General features: G+C 38.8%; 1 protein-coding gene across 5 annotated transcripts in view; it reads right to left on the reverse strand.

Moving 5' to 3' along the window:
* The window catches only part of pde1a (phosphodiesterase 1A, calmodulin-dependent), a 99,649-nt gene that overhangs the window by 15,601 nt on the left and 61,886 nt on the right, over positions 1-22,162 (reverse strand). For 4 of the 5 annotated variants that reach the window (XM_059033637.1, XM_034044999.3, XM_059033635.1 and 1 more), the window contains one exon: positions 42-155. In XM_059033637.1, coding sequence (XP_058889620.1) covers positions 42-155 — 114 coding nt within the window. Of the gene's footprint in view, positions 1-41; positions 156-21,332; positions 21,581-22,162 lie in introns of those variants that run through there. The other variant, XM_034045001.3, reaches the window with a different exon arrangement.

Here is a 22,162-nt window from a genome sequence, read left to right on the forward strand (position 1 = left end):
GTCTTAGACATTGAGTCTATAACTGGCAGATGTGCTCTCACCTTGTTTCGTCAATGTACACAGCTTCCAAAACAGATGCTGCATATTCTATGTTCTTCTTAAGGTCCAGCACATTCACTTCACCTTTTTCCAGCTGCTTCACCAAACATCTTAATCTGAAAGAGAAAAAAAAAATACAGATTTTGGTGGGTCATTCGGTTACCTTTGAAGGCTGGAGACCCTATCTAAAGAAATACAGGCAACAACAAAAACGATTGAGATATATTCATATTCCTAAAATTGTAGGTGAAAATTCAGAGTAGGGATTTGTGTGACTGATCAGATGTAGACCTGGAAGTTGATGTCAAACTTAATTCTGGTATAATCCAAATTTAGGATACTTATACTTGTAATGTATGCAATCCATGATCAGGCATGATTGATTGAAATTTCTGTACTAATGAGAATTACTTAGTTCATTCAGTAAAGCACAAGTAATACTGAATTAAAATGACCTTTAAGAGCATGCATTTTTTATTCTCCTCTAATTCATTGAGCTGGTATATTAGGGACAGCTCCATTATTACTAAATAAGATAGACTGGTAAGGAGATTAAAATAGATCTAACAGCCCTTTGTTTTAGCCCAAGGCCTGGTGGGTAATAAGAGTCTCTAAAAAAATTGGATTTTTTAAGTTGATGGATAACATGTTGACATTCCATAATGGGTGCTTTAATTGAAGTCTTAAAATTGACATTGTTTTGGTACACAGCTGAGATAACCTAGCTTTATTTATTGGAATGATGCTTCAATGTTACACAGGGCTTGTTGAAATTTCAGACTGGTTATCAGTACAATTGACTTTCTCATTATTGCACTGCACACAACTATACATTATATGCACCAGTCTTCCTGTCAACAATAACCGACATCATCATTTGTGTAGTGAGAAAAAAAAGCAGTGCCCTGTGGCCATTTTACTACACTTCGCCATGAATTTGCCCAAATAACAACATGAAAACACAAGTTAATGTTTTAAAACAAGACAGTTAGTTGCATTTTAAATGACTGTTATGTTCTAAATGATTATTTATGTACTCTAACATTCTCACAAGTTTGTGAGATATTATTTTTTAGTTAAGCAAACAGATTTTGTCCTTTGTTTAGGTCACAATAATGAACTATGGATTGTTCTGACTTTTATGCAAACTCATTCACATTTAACATTTACTTTTGTTGGCAAATTGCTTGCCTTGTTCTTATTTGCATTCTGCACAATTCTCAGTAGAAGGTGCTACAGCTTTGTATTGATCATGTGAAAGGTGAACTTGTTTTATCCACCTCTTCCACCCAAGACTTTGAGATGTAAACAGAATGGATTTGTCCATTTCTCTTTGCACAATGGTGTCCCTATTAGGCACAGAATTGTGTACTGCATTATATTTTACAATATAATAGGCCATATTATGTAGTAAGTGCAAAGACATACCATAACATGAACGAGATCAAACAACTCAGGACAATAGTTGTAACTTGCTGCTTCCTGAGAGTATCATACTATTAAAATGGTTTTATTCCTGTTGGAAAATGTGCCTTTGCACTTACTTCAAAATAAGGCCCATAGTCTTAGTTTTCAGAAACTCACTCTACGGTTTACCACAGTAGCATCAAGTAGCATCAACAGTAGAATCAACATCAACAATGACTATCATCATTTAAAATCAACTTTTTGTATCTGCTGTCTTTGTCCTCCATGTCACTATTAATCAAATATCACATTGACAAACTAGTTTAAAAGAAAAGTCACAATTAATAAAATACCTGTCAGGTACATGGAATTGATGCCCAGTTACCAACATGTCTAATCAATTTAGCTTACAAATGAAGCAACCACAACAGATGATAAGCCAGTTTTAAATGGAGAGAGGACATTACTGGTCCCGCAGAAGAAAAGCATCCTTTTTGACAATTAAGATTTTATTTAATATAATGCCAACAAAAGATAATGTATTATTGAAGATTACAAAGCTTTAAGAGAGAAAATAGAGGCTATATCTTGAAACATATTATCCACTTTGCTCATTAACATTATTTTCTTCATTACACTTCAAGCTCAGGTGTAATACATTTTGGAGCCATTTAAACTCAAAAGGTCGAAAGATATCTCAAAACATCTCAGTCACATAATCATATTACCCCACGTTGTGGCATATTAAAAAAAAATTATATTGTTCAATGCACTGATACCACTTTTGTTTTAATCCAGTGTATAAAACTCTAGTTATTGTCATTTGTCTTATCACCCCTAACTTTTTAAAATAATACATAACAGGTAATTTACATGAAAAACTGTCTGCATTTTCTTTTATTTCACCACACTGCCAATGACATACCCACTCTAGGAGGATGTATTATGACCTAGTGCCATGAAACCAGTTATCTTTTTCTAATACCAAACTTGGGCCAGCTCAGTTTCCATCTACAGTGTACAATCCAATCTGCAACCAAAACTTAAAGGTCAAAGATCGTATCACATGTTTCTTAATAATTTATTACTTCCTTCTACCTCCAATAATTCCTCCACAGTATAATACATGATGTAAACAATAAGGAATCATTTGAAATCGCTCCCAGTAGCACTACAGACATATAGTGTATCTACTGATGCACAGTCAGAACTAGGCTATAAAACAGATAGCATGCATTTCTGTATGTAAGTTTACAAACATTAAAATGGATCTTCTGTACTGGGTGTTTTGCTTTGCATTGGAATTAGTTTCATTAACCCATTAAGTGCCATTGTCCTCATTTGAGGACAGTTTGCTTAGGGATATTTCAAAGCATTTTTAACTGGAATTTATCTACCTGTTAGTTCAATCTTCTCTTTATTGTTATGATCACTTCTCTAATTTTGTATCAAATTACATAAATACAGCTGGTAGCCTGATTTTTTCAGAAAAAACTTTTTTTCAGACAGAGCGGACGGGCACTGTTGTGGATCCTATACCGAGGACTGAAGACTTTGATGCAGCTGTTTGTTGATTCTATCGAGAATTGAAAGCTATGTTGCCAAGTTTGATCCAATGTAAGATTGAAGACTTCGTTGTACTGGACACTTCAACAGATTGAGTTTCCAAACTAGCGGACCAAAAAAGTCTAAGCTTCAAGGAACCGTTGAGTATAATTCCAGTTGCATTTTCCTTTAATGGAACTAAATTAATTAATTGTAACACATTCACATAGAATTGAACTGTTAATTATTTAGTTTGCACACTTTGCATGTGAAATAACTTTTAGTGAAACTTGATGAAGTAACTATAAGTAATCTACCTCATATTTTTGTATGAAGAATTTCTTTAAAAGTAAACTTGCCATATCCTTAATCTTAAGCTTAATGTGATATATTATAAGATTGTCTGCATTATCTCAGATTTACTCTGTGCTTGTATGTGGGCGTGTGTGTGTGTGTGTGTGAGCGAGCGACTATCTACGTCATAGCTTGCTTGAGCTGCTGCAGTGGCTGCTTTATGTGTGAGGAGACAGACGGTGTCATATTTCAATTGCATGCAAGCCAGCATAAGTGCAGTGAGAGCTTTTGTCTTGTGTTTGGTGCTTAGAGACTAAGAGATTTACTTTCTGACTTTTCTGATTTCTGTTTATTATTTGTGTACTTAATCAAATACTACTACTGATTAAACATTCCTTGTGTCTAGTGTGTGTATGTGTGTTCATAGTAAATCCTTGATCTTTGTAACACGTCAATTAAATATTATTAATAAGGGGGCTGTCGTGGACAGGGCTGCAAGCACAGGAGGACTGGTTAGGGCATTGCGCAGTTGAGAGAAGCTGAGTTGAGCTCCACTTGCCTTGAAAGGGCTGACGCTCACTGGGGTCTGGGGGTTGATGCTGGTGTTGGCATCAACCCGCTCTGCCCACGTCTGTTGCAGGAGCCCTTGAAAGGGCTGACGCTCGCTGGGGTCTGGGGGTTGATGCTGGTGTTGGCTGTCTCTCTCTCACTCTGCCCACGTCTGTTACAGGAGCCCTTGAAAGGGATGATGCTTGCTGGAGTCTGGGGTTTGATGCTGGGACCGGTTGCCGCTTTCTCACTCTGTCCACGTCGGTTGTTTCAACCCTGATGGACGCCTTTTGCAGGAGACCTTGAAGGGCTGGCATGTACCAGGGTTCCTGTGAAGCCCGTTCAACTGGGTGGGGTGGCTGGTTCCTCTAGAAGGAGTGACGGGCCAGCTCCGAAGCTCACCGTCCCTTTCGCCAGATCCAGCTGCCCTTTCACCTGTTGAAGGAAATCCAACCCCAGGATGCACTGGTCCTGGATGTCGGCGACCCAGACCTCCTGGTCGAAGGCGGTCCCCCCCAGACGCAGCTGCAGTAGTCCTCTCCCTCGCATCGGAGATAGTTGTCCCATCACCGTCCTCAGTTGCACCATCATAGTTGCCACTTTAGCCTGGCTGGTCTGGCCAGCCTGTTGAAGGATGTTGGGTCTGACTAGGGTGACGGTGGATCCGGTGTCTTTCAGCGCAGTGGAGGGCACGCCTTCCACCCTGCAGTTCAGATGGAGATGCGCCCCAATACTGGTTCTCCTCAAGATGACTGATGTGCAGGTGGTTTGTTTGGGGTTGGAGACGCGGGCCGAAGCTTCCCCTTCTACTTCGGCCCTCTTCCATTTCCCGCCGGTGACTGGTCATGTCTTGGCCGTGGTGCTTGCCGAGGGCAAAGGTACTGCCTTTGCCATCCAGTCGATCAGTTGGCGTTCTTGTGTGATTGCAGGCCTCCGGCACAGCGTTCTGCGGGACCCAGATGGGCCCCATGCGCTCTGCTGCTGGTGACTGACATTCTTGTGTACGGGTCTGGACTCGCCTCCCTTTGCTCTGGGTATCCTGCGTGGTGCTCTGCGGGACCCAGCCGGACCCCATACACTCTGCCGCCGGCGACCGCTTCCTCCCAGCATCGCGTTCCTGGATATGCCAGGACAGTTACTCCATCTCACCGCTCATCTCTCCATCTCCTAGCCACTCCTGCTTGACATTCGGGAGGTCCATTCTTGATCCCGCTCTGACACCAGTGTAGCGTTCTGCGCAGGCAGGCAGAGAAGAATGGAGACAATTCGCTGCAATCAGTTCCAAATCTTGATGTCGCTGAAACTACATTATTTGGTGACCTTTCCGTGAATTCTTATTTTTTTTCCCTCATCTCTCCTGTGAAATGTACTAAAAATCACAGTGCCAAAATCATAGCCTTACTTATGCTGTATCAGCTACATTTAAACAAAATACTGTAAAGCCATAAATATTTTCACATTTGTATGACCACCAGAAACGTACACAGTACATCAGTAAATTCATCCACTGTTTGGTTTCAGACTTAGCTACCTTGAAAAGGGTATTTTAATACCAAAATGTTGGGATGCTGGCTCTTCAGTAAAATAAAATAAAACAATTAACCGGATGTCTCTGTATATGGGAAAATACTGTCAGAGCCTAAAAATAAACAAATGAGCTTGTTGTGACTAATTTGTAAAGCATGCAGAGAACAAGTGTTCTGTTAGGGAATGTTTGCATTCTGTGCCATTTTATGAATATAAACCTGGTCTGGTTTTCAAGTGTCTGGTTACAGATTGGGTCTATTAAAGCTAATATGATGTTGTGAATTTCTGGGAAACATTTCAGGCAGTTGGCCCCAAATTTCTTTATTTGAGTTGACCTGTGAATATCTCACTTGTTGTGAGCTAGTATGTTGCTAATTCCTATTCTAACAAAGCCACTAACAATAATCTTATAAACATGCAATGCAGAAGTAGATCAATGTTAGAAAGCCATGTATATGGAATATTACTGAAGGAATAATTTTAAGCTTTATGATGATTTGCTGTTGACAAGCCATTTTATCACAAATCCCATTGATAATGCTGTACAGCTTTGTTACTCAGACAGTTATTTGGGGGACAAACACCCTCAGTGTCTATTTTTACCTCATGTCAGTGCGTGTGGGGTGTTTGTGATTTAAACCATGCCGGTTATGGAGACTGCTAGAATAATCATGTGAAATGGCTGATAACAATTTCATAACACAATGCAGGTTTCATGTTTGGCTGCTAAGTGCAGAATGCAATTGCCCTTTGGGCTGTGTAATGCTCCTACAACATACAAGAGGCTCATGGAATGTGTTTGGGAGAACAGAGTCTGGAGTCCATACTAATATATTTGGACGACGTAATTGTCTACTCATCTGACTGCTACTCACCTTAAAAATCTGGACTTTGTCTTTAGTCGTCTGAGTCAACATTGGCTGAAGTTAAAGCCTGGGAAGTGCAGTCTCCTACAGAAACAAGTACAATACCTGGGGCATATAGTGTCCACTGAAGGTGTGGCCTTGGATCCTGACAAGATCACGGCAGTGGATGGCTGGACAAGACCAAGTACTGTAAAGGAGCTGCGTTCTTTTTTAGATTTCGTGGGATACTATCGGTGGTTCATAAAGGGTATCTTGAAGACTGCTGCCACCCTTAATGGTCTACTGGTAGGTATCCCAAAGGCTGCCAAGGAATCCTGACGACAGAAGCTGGGCGAGTGGATTGAAAACTGTGAGGTGGCTTTTCACTGCTTGGGTGCAGTGCTCTCTCAGAAGGATGGAAGAGAGCGAGTAATTGCATACGCTAGCCGCAGTCTGCACCCAGCTGAAAAGAATGACTCAAATTACAGCTCCTTTTAAAAATTTTTAGCACTGAAGTAACTGAGAAATTCCATGACTATCTAGCAGGTTCAAAATTCACAGTATATACTGATAATAACCCCTTGGCTCATCTTCAGACAGCCTCCTTAGGCAGCGTGGAACAGCGCTGGGCTGCTCGCCTGGCAAGCTACCAGTTTGAAATAAAATATTGTCCGGGGAGCCAGAATGGAAATGCAGGTTCTCTTTACAGGTGGCCCGTGAGTCCACCAGTAGAGGAGGAAGATAGAGATGACCGTGAAGTCCCCGCCTTTCTCCCTATACAGTGTGCGGTTGTCCAAGCTTGTTGCGCCCGGTTAGGCGAAGAGATGGAAGAAGAGGAACTCCCTAACCCACAGGGTGGGGACCAGGACTTGAATCGCTTCCTGGCTGGACCAGCGAGCGGTGGACAGCAGCCCAAGATGAGGACCCTATAATCAGTTGAGTCCTGTTCTTTTTCCGGAGAAACCACCCTCCATCTATTCAGAAGTGACAGAATGAGAGCAGAGAGACTTTGGAAGTATTGTGGCAGTGGAACAGACTAGACTTGCGGGAGGGGGTACTATATCGGAAGACTCAAGACCCACTCAAGACCCACGAGAGGTACCAGCTGATGACTTCTTACACAGGTGAGGCCCACAGTATGGGAAGCCTATCATGTTCAAGCTGGTCACTTTGGTCTTGAAAAGAGTCTTGCACTGATAAGAAGACTGTTTTACTGGCACCAGATGGCTGCTGATCTCCAGGCAAGATGTGCTCATTGCCAGCGATGTGTACTGAGGAAACTGCAACAGACTCGAGCCCCTATGGTCTCAATTCACACAGCTGCTTCATTGGAATTAGTCATGATGGACTTTTTGAAGCTAGACAGCTGTTCTGGTGGCTATGAAAATGTACTTGTAGTGACTGATCATTTTACTAAGTTTGCATGGGTCATTCCCACCCAGGACCAAACGGCCATCTCCACAGCTCGGGCCCTCTGACATTATGCTATTCAACCTTTTGGTTGCCCCCAGCGGTTCCACTTGGACCAAGGGGCTAACTTTGAGTCTTCACTGGTCCGGGTGTTGTGTCAACTGTATGGGATCTGCAAAAGCCATACTACTCCATAATGGAGCTAGTGCACATGTGTAATAACAGTATCCACAGTTCCACAGGGTATGTTCCCTTCTTTCTCATGTACAGCCGTCATGCAAGATTACCTACTGACCTGATGCTGGGAGTAGCTCAACCTATAGATGACTGCTCACCAGACGATTGGGTAAGACAACACCATCAGAAATTAACCTATGCCTATGAAAAAGCAGGGAAGTAAAATGTGGAGGCTGCACAACACCAGAAGCGGTGTTATGATTGGAAGGCATCTGGAGTTCCCCTACTTCCTGGAGAGAGAGCAGGTAAGCTGGCCGATTACTGGGACCCTACCCCTTACAATGTAGTGCGACAGCCTAACCTAGAGATCCCTGTATATGTTATTAAGCCTGAGAATGGGGAGGGCCAGGAAAAAAGTTTTACACCGCAATAGCCTTCACCCCTATCCACTTGTACTTGTTGTACTGGTTGCACCTATTCTTGTGCCAGATGTGTTTTGTGGGCCGTGGTTGGGTTTCCCTTCTGTTTCAGGTCCTGTGGACCCCATACCAATGACAGATTTTGACGTCGACGAAGCCATTGTGGAAAGGAGGGGCCTACTACAAGCAACTGGTAGCAACCTGCCAGCGTAGGGAGCAGACACACAGCTAGTATCTGGGACCCAGAGGTCGGAACAGACCACCCGGGGACAGCTGCCAATTAGATATAGGGAACCATTAAGGTGAGAGTGGTCTATATCAGGGGAATTGTGGAAAAGAAATGGAGACTGAGGACATCCATGGGGACATGTCTAAGCGAGCAGGGAAGGGTGTAACACATGTGTTTATTTATTACTGTATTTGTTTTCTTATATTTTGCTTTATGTATTATATTAGAGTGATTTATTATTTGTTGCTTACATTTCCCCCCCATTTCACCTTTTCACCTGCTGTCCCCCTCCCCTATGCATACAGCAGTCAATTACCTGCACAAGATGATCTTGCCTTCCTCACCTGTTTGTGATTAACTGATTCATCTCCCTTTTAATAAGGGGATATGGAGAGAAAAGGGAGAGGCAAGCTGTTGTTGTAAAGCTGTTATTCTGTAACTGGGCGGACTGACGGAACTTGTGTGAAGCTGAGAGCGGACGAGAGTGATTAGTATACTTTTAAGGAAAGTAAAACTTGGAAGCAGCGCTCACTGGTATTACCTGTACAAGATAGTGTTCGTGGTAAACAGGGGGTGAGCCAGTCCCTTGTTTACACATTTTACTTTTGGACAGGAAAAGTACATAGCAGATTGCATTTGGTATTTTCTCTCTCTGTCTACGCTATCAGTTTTGTTCGATCAGTGCTGCCAGGTTTATCTCTGTATTGTATGTATTTTAGTTTGTGCACGACCGGCACGCTTGTTTCAAATGTGTATTACTTTTAGATATTTGAGATATCCTTGAGGGGGTGGGTTATTAAAGTCTACTATAGTTTGAGATTGCTTTTGCACGACAACTATTATTGTTAATTAAGATTATTGCACTTTTATATTATTGCTGCTAAATTGTACTATAGTTGTTCATTTGTATTACTGACAATTTATATTGTTGCTGTTAAATCATACTATAGCTACTGATGTATTTTCTGGCTGCTAAATTACACTTTCTGCTGCTAAATCATGTATGTATATATTGTTAGAGAAGTGTTGTAGAACCTAAACTGTTAGTTTTATCTTGTTGCAGTGTGCTGTCGTTGCTTTGTTTCAACTGTTTATTTTTATTTACATTTGAAACAGCACTGATTGTGAGTGTAAAAGCACATTTGTTATTTGAATTGTTTTGTTTATTATTGAATATTCATTCGAATATTAACTCCCTGGATTAGCTGTGTTTCTTTTGTTATTACTGGAGTTTTTTGTTTTTTTCTTGTTTGTTTTGGGTTGAGCACAGGCAATGGAAACTGATCTGCCTCATTACTCAAGCAAACGGTTATAATTGTACTGGTTTTGCCTATCTCTATACACCCTCAAGTATTTTATTGTGGACTGACCAATAAGAGTTATAATTTTCTACCTATATATAATGCATCTTCATTTTGCAAAAAGTTGCGATGGTTATATACTTCGAGAGAGTAGTAGTTGATTTCCTGTGTTAATTCATGTTAATTATTAATTTCCGCAACGCTGAGATAATTGCAGTTAATCTTTTAGATTTCACTCACTTGTGATTTTACACAAAACATTCGCAACACAAGCAGAATTGCGAGAAAGATGAGAACATTTGCAAGACCTTTTAATATTTGCCTCAAAGTGTGTACAAAATGATATCTAATTTAAATTTCAATGAGATAACACTATGTAACACAATTTTTGTTCCTGGGTAGTAAGTGTTATTTCCTAATTGCTTATGCCTCAAAAGTATAGAAAATGGCTATTATTCCCCACAAACTTTGCTTTTGTGACCAGGACAGTGATATTTTGAAATTTACCTATTTCCAATGAGAAAACGGGCGAATTTGTGTCTTTTCGTTCACATAGTCAGAAAAAAACAACATATGAATCCAAATTAACATGTATTTATACTAAAGTAATACAAAAATGACTACAAAAGATTTAGAAGTGAGTAGTTTTTCGAGACTTACGATTATACTGTAAATCACTTTCACGAATCAGCCCCCAAATGTAGTCTCCCATCATGTTCTCGTCATACTGTCCTTGGTAGCGGCGTTCAAAGTCCAGTATATCCTGGTGGAAGCGCTCGCCTTGCTCCTCCGAGTACGCTCCCATGTTCTCCTTGAATTTATCAAGATGAGCATCAAGGATATGGACTTTGAGGGACATCCTACAGCCCATTGTGCCGTAGTTCTTCACCAGAGTCTCAACCAGCTCCACATAGTTTTCGGCCTTGTGATTGCTCAGGAAGCCCCGAACCACTGCGACAAAGCTGTTCCAAGCCGCTTTCTCCTTACTAGTGAGCTTCTTGGGGAATTCATTGCACTCCAGGATCTTCTTTATCTGTGGTCCGACGAAGACACCGGCTTTGACCTTTGCCTCAGACAGCTTAGGGAAGAAGTCTTGAAGGTACTTGAAGGCTGCCGACTCCTTATCTAGAGCTCTGACAAATTGTTTCAAAAGGCCCAATTTGATGTGCAGTGGTGGCATCAGCACCTTCCGGGGGTCCACCAGTGGCTCCCACTTGACGTTGTTCCTCCCCACAGAAAACTCGGTCCGCTGTGGCCAGTCCCGCCTGTGGTAGTGCGCCTTGGTGTCCCTGCTGTCCCAAAGGCAAAGATAGCAGGGAAACTTGGTAAAACCGCCTTGGAGACCCATCAGGAATGCCACCATTTTGAAGTCTCCTATGACCTTGATGCCATCTCAGAAAAATGCAGATATGTATCCACTTAGGCAGCTGGAACTAAACTGAACTGGTGGGCTTAAGGCCCCTGTATTTATACTACTATTTATATTACTGGAAAGTTCTAGAAAGTTCTAGAAGTTACTCCAAGTTTACTCAGAACTGAATCTATCTGGAATGTTCTGGAAAATAGGTAAATTTCAAAATATCACTGTCCTGGTCACAAAAGCAAAGTTTGTGGGGAATAATAGCCATTTTCTATACTTTTGAGGCATAAGCAATTAGGAAATAACACTTACTACCCAGGAACAAAAAAAAAAAAAAAAAAAATTGTTACACGGTGTAATAAACCCCTTTCGAGTTACACTGGTTGACACATTAATATGGATTGCAAGAGACACTTCCTGAATTAGACAAGTACATCAATAACAAGTGCAATTACACTAAGTGCAAAAAATACAGTAGATAACATATTACGCATTCAAGGCTTGGCTAAAAGTTGCTTGAAAACATAAATGACTATGCTCACAGAAAACCTGAGATGGGTTCTTTCATGTGCCACCCAAGTTTAAAGTCAGTCATTATGCCTGTTACATTAACAAGAAGATGTCTAATACCTTCTAAAGAAACGATTACCATGATTTTTTAATTCCTTGCTCTACCAAGGAAGCCACTGCTTAAGGAAAAACATATGACTTATAAATTAAAACAATGCTAGAAGCATGCATGGTCATAAAATGAACAAATTAGCCAGAGCTGCAGTCTGTGATGTATTGCCTTACCTGACCAAACACTAACTGCTGTAACAGTTTCCCACTTACAATGAACTGCATAGCAATAAGGTTGACCCAGTGACTAGTATATGAGTGAAATGACTATGTGCTACTGACAGTACTGTCACATAAGAAATACTAATGACGATTGCTATATATTTTAGTAGGTGTATGTGCAAAAGGCCTGTTCATTTTAATCACTTTTTTTGTATTTGGTAAGTTTGGTAATAAAACATAATTAAAATGAATTATTAAAAATATATATATACTGTATATATTGCAATATAAACCTAAATTATCAAATCATATCAGGGAATATGTAAGAATATTATGTGTATAGTTTCTGAAATCTGGTAAGTTACATAAAAAGCTAAATATAAAATCTGCCCATTGTGTCCGATGAACTGACCACTGTTTGTCGGATTATTTCCCTTTGTTTACATAAGAACATAGGAAAAGTTATAAACAAGAGAATGATATTCAACCAGTGATTGATCCCAGAACTAGTCTAGTCATTTCTTAAAGGATCTTAATGACTCAGGAGCAAACACTTTGCTTAGTAACTCATTCCATACACTCACAACTCTCTGTGTAAAAAAGTGTTTCCTACAATCTATCGTAAGACCATCTCCATTCGATATCCAGGTTAGTCCCTGTATCTGTGCTGTGCTCGAAATACTAACTGAGTTTACTGTAACTTTGCTGACTTCATTTCCATGTGTATGGCCAAAATAATTTTAAATAAACTATTTCCAATTAAGTGTAAGAGAATGGCGGCTGGACACAAACTGGCAACCATGCATTCCCCAAGCGAGCATCTTTACCACTGCACAGAAGAGCCAGGCTTGTTAGTAGATATCGTATAACTCTAGTTGCACAGTATGGGGCAGTACGAAGTCTATCAGGATTAAGGAAATCCTGTGCATAATGCTGTCAATTTTGCTGAACACTACACTACAGTCTCCCTTACTACATCTCCTTGTAACAGAACACTGATGTCAGGTTTGAGCCTTAACAGTTAAGCTTGGATACTAAGACAGAATCCTTTTCATAACAGTGGTTGTCACCCTGTATTGATTTCCTTTCATGCAGATCCTCAACAAAGGTCTGAAATTTCTTATCCAGCATGTTAACTCCATTCTTTCCACCATCATACAGACTAGATTTGTTTCTTTTATTCTCTCCAAGGTCTTTCCTATGCATTTATTTTTCTCAAGATGACCTCCGTGTAAATATAGGAAAAAAAGTTAGAAAAGTTATGTTATATTAAAACACCCTAGAATCCACTCTAAAGACTATTCCCAAACAGTAGATTAGGATGCTAATGAATATTGTACTGAAAAATAGTACTGAACATATAACTGTGCATCCACAGTGAATACTTTTCAAGCAAACACCTCAAGTAAATACTTTAGATGCAGGTGTGATCATACTAAAAAATATATATCTTTTCACATGAAATGCATTTATAATGGATTGTCTGCAATTTAAAACTTGAAAGACTGCATAGTGTTTACAATTCATTAATGTGCACAAGGCTTGCATAAATGAAATTGGAAGGACAGACGCAACATCAAAAAAAAGGCAGTGGAGTAAGAAATGAAGTAAGGTTATATATAGAAAGTATTTTCCCATGAGTTTCTGGTGCCATTCATGCTATACAACTCCCTGGATCGGTCACCACATTCCAGAGATGACCCCAGAGGGCAGGGGATGGGGATCAGTCCCGCCAGCAAGCAGAATGGTTAGAAATGCTTATTTCCTAAAGATGGAACTCAGAGAAATACCTAACAATGTCATGGTCTGATAGACAAGAGGAATATTAAAGAAAATGTTGTGGATAAACAATCCCTTTTTAGAGGTTTCAGAGTTCCTCGTCTGGGAAATCAAATCTGCAACTGCAAAAAATTCAACTTTTTTAAACCTGTGTGGCTTTAAATGTAAGTGTGGCAGGGCGAAAACCCTCAAATGTAAATAGTATGTGTGAGAACGTAAGGTTGGCAGGTATGGGGTTAAATACTGTATGTCCCTGCCAACAATCACAGGTGTGGCCATACCCCAATTAGGTAATTAGGCCACATGTATAAATAGGAAGCAAAATCCTTACATAACAAGTGCAATGCATGGATCTGAATATGAAAAAAAAAAAAACATTCAACGCTACGATGCTCAACACTTGTTGTGCAGTCTAAACAGCATTAATGTATTTATGGAAAACAAAGAAACAACACAGTTTTTCTAAGTAATTCTAATTGAAGTGCTCAGTAAAAAAGTTCCTTCTGTCTGGTGTTGATGGCTGAAATGCTGGCTCCAGGGATCAGCTTATTTGCCTCCCTGGCGCATTGGCACACACAACGGCTGCAATGCTGGCTCCGGGGATCAACCACAGTGCGGTCTCCCCAGCGCATCAGCATGACAACCGTCTGGATTGAGCGTAGTAGGGTACATCTCTGGGGTCTTCAAGTGGGCACCTTCCATCCTCTGTGTTTCGTCAACTAGCCCACGACACCTCAAGAGGGCTCGACGGTGATTCTGGCATCCCAGCATCACCCCCCTCCGTCCCCCACTCAACTCAGCCCAGCTTACTTACCCATATATCAGCGTTTCTTTCTTTCTATTGTGCTTGAGATCCCCAGCCAGAATCTTTCCATCTCAACCAAAATCAAATCAGACCATCGATTCTACTCCTGTTGTGAGCATGTTGAAAACTGAGGATTGTCTTGGAATTCTGTCACCTTGACCTGGAGGTCAAAAATCAAAGGTTTCCCACAATCCTTGTATAAGTCTACCTGTATGACAATTACCTCTATAACCTACTTAGGTGTAGGAGAAGTGGATGGAAAGCATAATTTTAGTATTTTGCAGCCTGCTATGTTTCTTTCAAAACTATACACAAGACCTACAGTATATAGCAAATGGAAGTGCAAGAATGGTAAGATTTTTGGAATTATTTTAGTTCAGTGCAGTATTTTCTTCTTAGGCAACAATACTTAATTACGAACAGTACTTTAATGATGTTTTAGTAACCATTCAGGTCTAAAAACAGTTCTTCAGTTAAAACTGAACAGACTCCCAAATTCCTGTTTGACAACAGTCCTAGACTATGTATTTTAGAAAACTGTTTTTAAAATTCCCTTCCTGTTGAACCTGAGACAGCAGGACAATGCCAATAACCCAGGTCAAGGTGTCATTAATCATTAACACTCCAAATGTATAACATTCCTATGGCTAACTACTAGAGCAGAATTTTCCATCCTTTCCACGATTTCTCTTGTTTATTTAATAAACACCCCTATTAACATACCTATTATATTGTTTTATAGTTTGCATTGGAAAGCAATTGCTTCCAAATAACTCAAGAGGACAGGAAATATGAAAATCAGTACAATATGCATTTGACCAAAAACATTTAATGTATAAAAACAGCCAATGGGGCTTGCTCATTAAATACTTGTAAAGTTACTCATATTGGCAAGTTAAGAATGTTTCTATAGATTTATACTAGGGAATCCATTATAGGTTAATACAGTTTGGATTGGTGGTTTTTGATAGTGAGCATTAAAGAGGTTGCCAAAAACTCAAACTTATCAGGACCTACCGTATATATGCAGATATACACATAAAAACTATCACAAACCATGGTTTAAAAACAGTTTCTGAAAAGCACTCGTAAACTTCACTACAGAGTTCAGTACATGCAAAATCACCCGACATCATTACACAAGTTAGCTAATAAAGCAGTAAGAAATTACATTACACACCACCTGCTTTTTAAATTTTTTTTAATTTCTTGGCCAAAAACAATTATTTAAAAGTGCTGTACTGTCCAGCATGTCTCAGGATTTTTTTGAAAACTTAATATACAATAATATAGAGTAGGCATTAGTATAAGGCACATTCCCACTTGAAATAATAATTATTTACTGATAACTTTGCAATTTGTATCTGGTCACCTACAGAACTATGGTCAGCACACACTGATATTCTTACTGACTACCAGCTCTCAATATACATATTCACACTAGCAGGAAATGACTGAGAATCCTGGAGAAACTTAAACACAAGGAATGTATTGAAATAGGTTGTATGGAACTCCACAATGAATTTTCAGATTTAGTCTTGACAGCAACCTGGGGCAGATTTATCAAGGTCAAAATACAATTTCCACCATTTACAACATAAAAAAACGAATAACAAACAAGGTAAGCTTGCTTTTATAACCTTGCAATAGTCATACAGGTTGTTCTTACTTGTTTTCTTTTATTACTAATGTATCAGTTTTATTTTTATGGCGCTAACTGCATTTTGGTGTAAAAACCCTTGATAAATCTGACCCCATAAATGTGACTGGTTACTTTTTAACAGATGTTAAATGTTTGATGTTTCTTTGGCACTCTGATGCTACAGTGTTCATAACCTTGGAAGGCAACAGTGTGCAACATGTGACTTGACTTTTAAATTTCTCATGAATAAATATGATTAAATTGATCCTGTTCCTCTGCTCCTCCTCCAGTGTTTCATTTTAGAACACAGTTTCAAAGATAGAAACTGGAAACTGTGCTAACAAAAAGAACAGAAAACTTAAATTTTTACCCAAAGATGGATATTGCTAAAAAAAACAAACAAACAACTTGAAGATATAATAATGTCAAGGCTGTTCAAAACAGTATGCTTTTGACAAGGCAAACTACCGATCAAAATGAACTGATATTGTTTAGCAATAATAGCAGTCTTTTATAGTGCTTAACATTTATTGTAATAAATGTGTTTGTTTCTTTCTAGAAATAACAATTCTTACAGGGCTTGGATAAAAAACACTTTCTGTAACACTGTGAATAGGGTACACCAGGACAGCGCTATTAAATGTATTTACAGTAATTGTTTTGGAGGGATCTGTGACCATTCCTCAGTGAATACAGTTCTAGGCCTTAAGGATAGAATTGTGGAGTGACATCTGTTCTTCAAAATGGCCCATTACTAACAAAGACAAAATAGGTACAGGACAAAAAGCTAGGCCAGGTTTTGAATGCACCAGTATTACAGCATGTGTTAAACTATGTGACAGTTGGGATTCTTAACTTTTTTTAAATTAATCAGGAAAGGCAGGTGTAATGAGTTATAAAGGAAAGAATGTAGAACAGGGATGACACTTTTACTTTAAGTGGAGTTTTATGTTTGTGGCAATATGTTTAGCACTGCAACTTGAGCAGCACATGTTTCGATTTAGGAGTTATCTCTAAATCTAGTACTAACAAAAGTCAAACTGCAGTGGGTCTTGTGGGTCTCTCCTATTTCACATCTTTTGCTGAGCAGTTTTGAAAAAAAAAGAAAAAAGGTTCCTTCTTTGATGTCTGAGTTGAAGTTTTTTGTTTAATCGAAGTTTGAAGCTTTTTTAAAAATTTCTACATCTACAGCTAAGACCAAGATGGAGAAAATGCATCACCCTAGAGAATTAACACATTTTGCTTCATAAAGTTGAATGAAACTTGCTGAATAATGTTATGTTAACAAATTGCATTACATACAGCTTTGTCATTTTCCATATACTTAACAAAAAACTGACAAAAATGGAAAAATTTCGAAAATCTGACATTTCGAAATCTAACATGAAATACTGTACTACTATTATGGCTTCCGGTTGACTTTTGCCATATCATTTTGTAGTTTCTTTGATTACATGATGTTTGGCCGTAGCTGTATGTTGTTCAAAGGGGTGTATGCTTCCTTCCAAACATCACTCAAGATATGTCAATGTCTTCTGTCATAAACGTTCACTGCTTTTTGGCTCACAGCTAGTCTGTGTTGTTTTAAGAGTCCATTCATAGTATGAGGACGATGACAAAAATGTGCTTTATATTGTACCAATTCATTTTAATTTTGATGTCATTATATGGCCTACTGTACCACAGAGGCATGGCCTCCATACAATGATGATTATAAATACATTCATTACTTTGGTTTCTGTAACCCATCTGAAATTATACTGCAATGATTAAACTGAAGAAAAACAAGTAACAGAAAAAGAATAGACATGATGACAAACCACTTGGCTTTCAACAAGATAAATATTCATTATTATTTCACAGACACCTTTATCCAAGGCAACTTATAGAGACTAGGGTGTGTGAACTATGCATCAGCTGCAGAGTCACTTACAACAATGTCTCACTTGGAAGATGGAGTGCAAGGAGGTTAAGTGACTTAGGGTCATACAATGAGTCACTGAGTGAGCTGGGATTTGAACCAGGGACCTCCTAGTTACAAGCCCTTTCCTTTAACCACTGAACCACACAGCCTCCTATCCTCTTAATAGCCATCCAAACAAAGCACGATACATCTTTTGCTGTAGTTGAATGAATGCCTATGGTATGAAAAAATATTACCCAGTGTCAATTACTTGTAGAATCCAATTGTGTAATGGTTATGTAACTCTAATTTAAAACAAAACCATACTTTACAAGATTTTAACAAGACTGCTGTGTGAAATAACCTGCCTCCTGAAATAGGCACTGCTATTAAAACTCATTTAAGTTTAATGTGGGCAAGTTCAACGACACAAATGTTTTTATAATACTGCAACGCTTAGGTTTTTAGAAGGTTAAAACTCTTAAGTCAGGAATCATCCATTTTTGGATATTGAAACTAAACTACTTTATAACCCTGGCATTTTCATAAAAAATTAAATGCAAACAGCCTAGTGTGGATGTATTACAGATGATGGTGTTGCAGTACATTAGCCTTTATAATACTGTCACACTATCAAAGGAATCTTGCTGTATAAACAGCATGTTGTTAATTTCCATTTAGTTAAAGTTAGGTTTGTGTGTGTATTCTCCAATTATATTTTTGCTATATTTTGGAAATGAAGGCTTGAACGCCATTCAATGCAAATTAAATATAGACATTGGCTACATTGTTAAAATCAGACTACCCAAGTTCTGTGATCCATCACCAAAATAATCTTAGACTGGCATAGATGACTCAGTTTAACAAACATTTTAATGGAATGGCCCTTCAGATAATGGTGGGGTAGCGTTGAAATCTCAAGAAAGGTGGCTGAGAATCAGTGTTGTATTTGCCTTCACATACTGTACAGTATCAGTACAGTATCCAACCCAAACATAGTTCCAACATTAACACACACACACACACACGTGCATTGTAACCCCAATAGAAATGCCAACAGACCCTAAACTGATAATAATCATAAATGTGAAGCCAAAATCTAATATGCAAGTTATCAAGCATTGTAACCCGAGTTCTGGGTTCAGTTTATATATGTCTGGGAAGCAAGAACATTTTAGAACACCTAAATGCGACAAAAAAACATATGAATTGGGGGGACTGAACTTGTGCTTGTGCTACCAAACATGTTCAGCACAAATGCCTGCACATACCCCCAGATTCAGATCTGTATCTTAATAACTTGTGCTAAAGTATATACCAGTATATTGTGGATTGAACAATAGTCTTAGCAGACAAAGAATATCTCTGTCTGCTTGACCATAGGTTCTTACATTTTCACCTAACAAATAATTATTGGTTGTATAGTTTAAAGTATACAGTAGGCATGAGTTTGCTTGTGTATGGGTATGCTTATATACAGTATTACACAAAAAATATCAGGTCATTACACAGAACAGGCTTTGAAGTGTTAACCTTTAACCCCTAAAACTGCTGAGAGAGAACCCATCTGTTTTTGTTACATACTCTCACTATCTATCAAGCCATAAGAGGGTGTCTTTGATGATATATAAGGAGTTGTTTTATTCACAGGAAGTTGAATGTCTTCATCATGATTGCTACCTGGCGGTGTCCAACACACAAGATAAGTGGAAAATAGTTTTTTAAAATAATTTATTCAACCCCACAACTTATTTTATTTTTTTAAACCACATTTATTTTCATTGGCCCGGAAGACATAAGAATCACATTGTGCCCTATGTGAAATCATGGTGAAAAGAAGTATATAAAAAGGTTGAATAAACAAAGTACCATACAAGTGAGTGGGATTTAGTTTGCAGCACTTTTTATATATGTTATATATATATATATATATATATATATATATATATATATATATATATATATATATATATATATATATATACTAAAACCTCATACAGAGGTAGAAGCACACTCCAAACAACAGTTCATTTCTAGTTTTGAAATATTAACCATGATTTAAACCTTTGTAAATCTAGTCCCATACCCCTGACTGACAACTAACTTCCGTCATGCATCAGTACAACTAACTGGCTGCTTTTGTTAATTTTGATATACAAATCAAAATAAAATGTATGTATGTATGTATGTATGTATGTTCAGTTTCTTTAATTTGTATTTGTTAACCATTTCTAAAAAGTAAGGATTTCAAATGCTAAAAATATGTTTTTTAAGTGAGGTCTTGCCGTTAATCATGTTTTGACTGAAAAAAAAAAATAAACCATTAGGCCCCTTTTAGGTGGAAAGTGCTGGTGTAAAGGTGACAGCATGGGCTATTCACTAATGCCTCCCATTTAGAGCGGGTGTATTTATCATATCAAGCTCACAGCTATGATACACTGCAGAAGTCATCAAGTCTTGTCCAATGGGAATTGGATATAAGTGGTGGTCAAGATGTCACTTGTTATAAACAAAAGATAGCTGGAGAAATATTTCCTTTCTCAACCACAGAATCCTTGTAGCAAGTGCCAGAAAAAATGTTATTCCTATGTAGGCTTTCCAGCAGCAACCTATCTTGAGAGTCAGTAAGGGGGGGAGGGGGAGGGGGAGGGGGAGGGGGGCGTGGTTGACAAACAGATGATTCCACATGGAGAAAGCTGGCCTCCTCATTTGGAAAAGCAATAAAATAATTGCACGCCACCCATATGATTTCCAACAATTTCCTTTCATTTCAGCAACATCAAAACAACATTCTTCTTGAACTGTGTCTCAACAAACAAATCCTTAAGTTGTTCTGCTTGATTTGAAACTACTCCTTCATGTCAACAAGTGTTTCATTAAAAAAAGTCTGATAAACATTTGCAGTGTTATATAGGTGATTAACACTGCAAAACCTACCTAACAGCTGCTGCTCAGCTGTAAATGATATTTATGCAAAAAGAAACCAAATAAACACAAAACATTTAAACTCTTACAATCTGTCCAGTCCAGTGAACCGAAAACAATGTTCCACATCTAATAGTCTTTTTACCTCCAACAATGTCTGCAAATGTTTAAAGCACTTTTACAACTGGTTCAAAATACAGAGCTAATAATAAAATACTTGATAAGAGGAAAAAACAGCCCTGCAACAACTATAGTCCAAGTTTTAACAACTTTACTGAATTATTGCTGCTGAAAAGTGTCACAACCAAGATTATATCTCACTGATTATTAGGGTTATAATATGAATTTGATGTCAAGAAAAGGGGATGTAAATGAATTCCCCCTTCCACTTACCTAAAGATGGGTCTGTGGAGTAGCTTCCTCTTGATAGTAACACAGTCCATTAAAAAGTGAGGGAAAACAAAGTTTCTTCTTCCAGGATGCAACTCCAGAGCAGCCTGGTACAAAACAGTTGTCCTCCTCCTCCTACTACTACGACTACACCGTTGTGATCACAGAGGTTGGACTTTTTGTGTCTGGAGAGCCTCCCTCTCTCTCTGACAGCTTAGTAAAACAAGACCATAGAGGCCACATCAGAGAGGCACTTCTGTGCACCACCAAACAGAGCTGCTTGCGTAAAGAACTGGGAGACAAGTTGTGCAAGAGACGTCTGACACATTGCCAGGAGCTGCCCAGGTACAAATGTGTTAGATTAATGTAGTCATGTGAACTATGCTGCCGTGCACTGAAGTTATGAAACCCCGCACCATAAAAGAGAGGAAAGCTTTAAGCCGGAAGCTGCTTATCATTTCTCCAGTAAAAGTTATGTGACTGTTTTAGCAGTCCCATGTGAGAACTGGATGGATGAGGTGGATAAGTCTGGTCTGTAAGGCTAGCTACATGTCAGGAAATTGTAATTATTTCACAATGTGGTTTTTATTCGCTGTGGATGATGTCTAGTTGTGCTCATCATTTTTGGCACTGCTAATTAATGATGCCGGAAGAGGCCTAAAAAATGAATCAACAGTAGATTTAGTTTTTTTCAGTTACTTCTGCAAAAGAGGTTCCCCTACTGCATATGGAATCTATTATAGGAAAGAGTTAAAATACCTAAGAACTGTGTTAGCATTGAAGGCTGCATTATTTAGACATCGGTTATAGATGCTGTAAGCCACCAGTCAGGA

This window comes from Acipenser ruthenus, chromosome 11 (genome assembly GCF_902713425.1).
Source record: "Acipenser ruthenus chromosome 11, fAciRut3.2 maternal haplotype, whole genome shotgun sequence".
NCBI lineage: Eukaryota > Metazoa > Chordata > Actinopteri > Acipenseriformes > Acipenseridae > Acipenser > Acipenser ruthenus.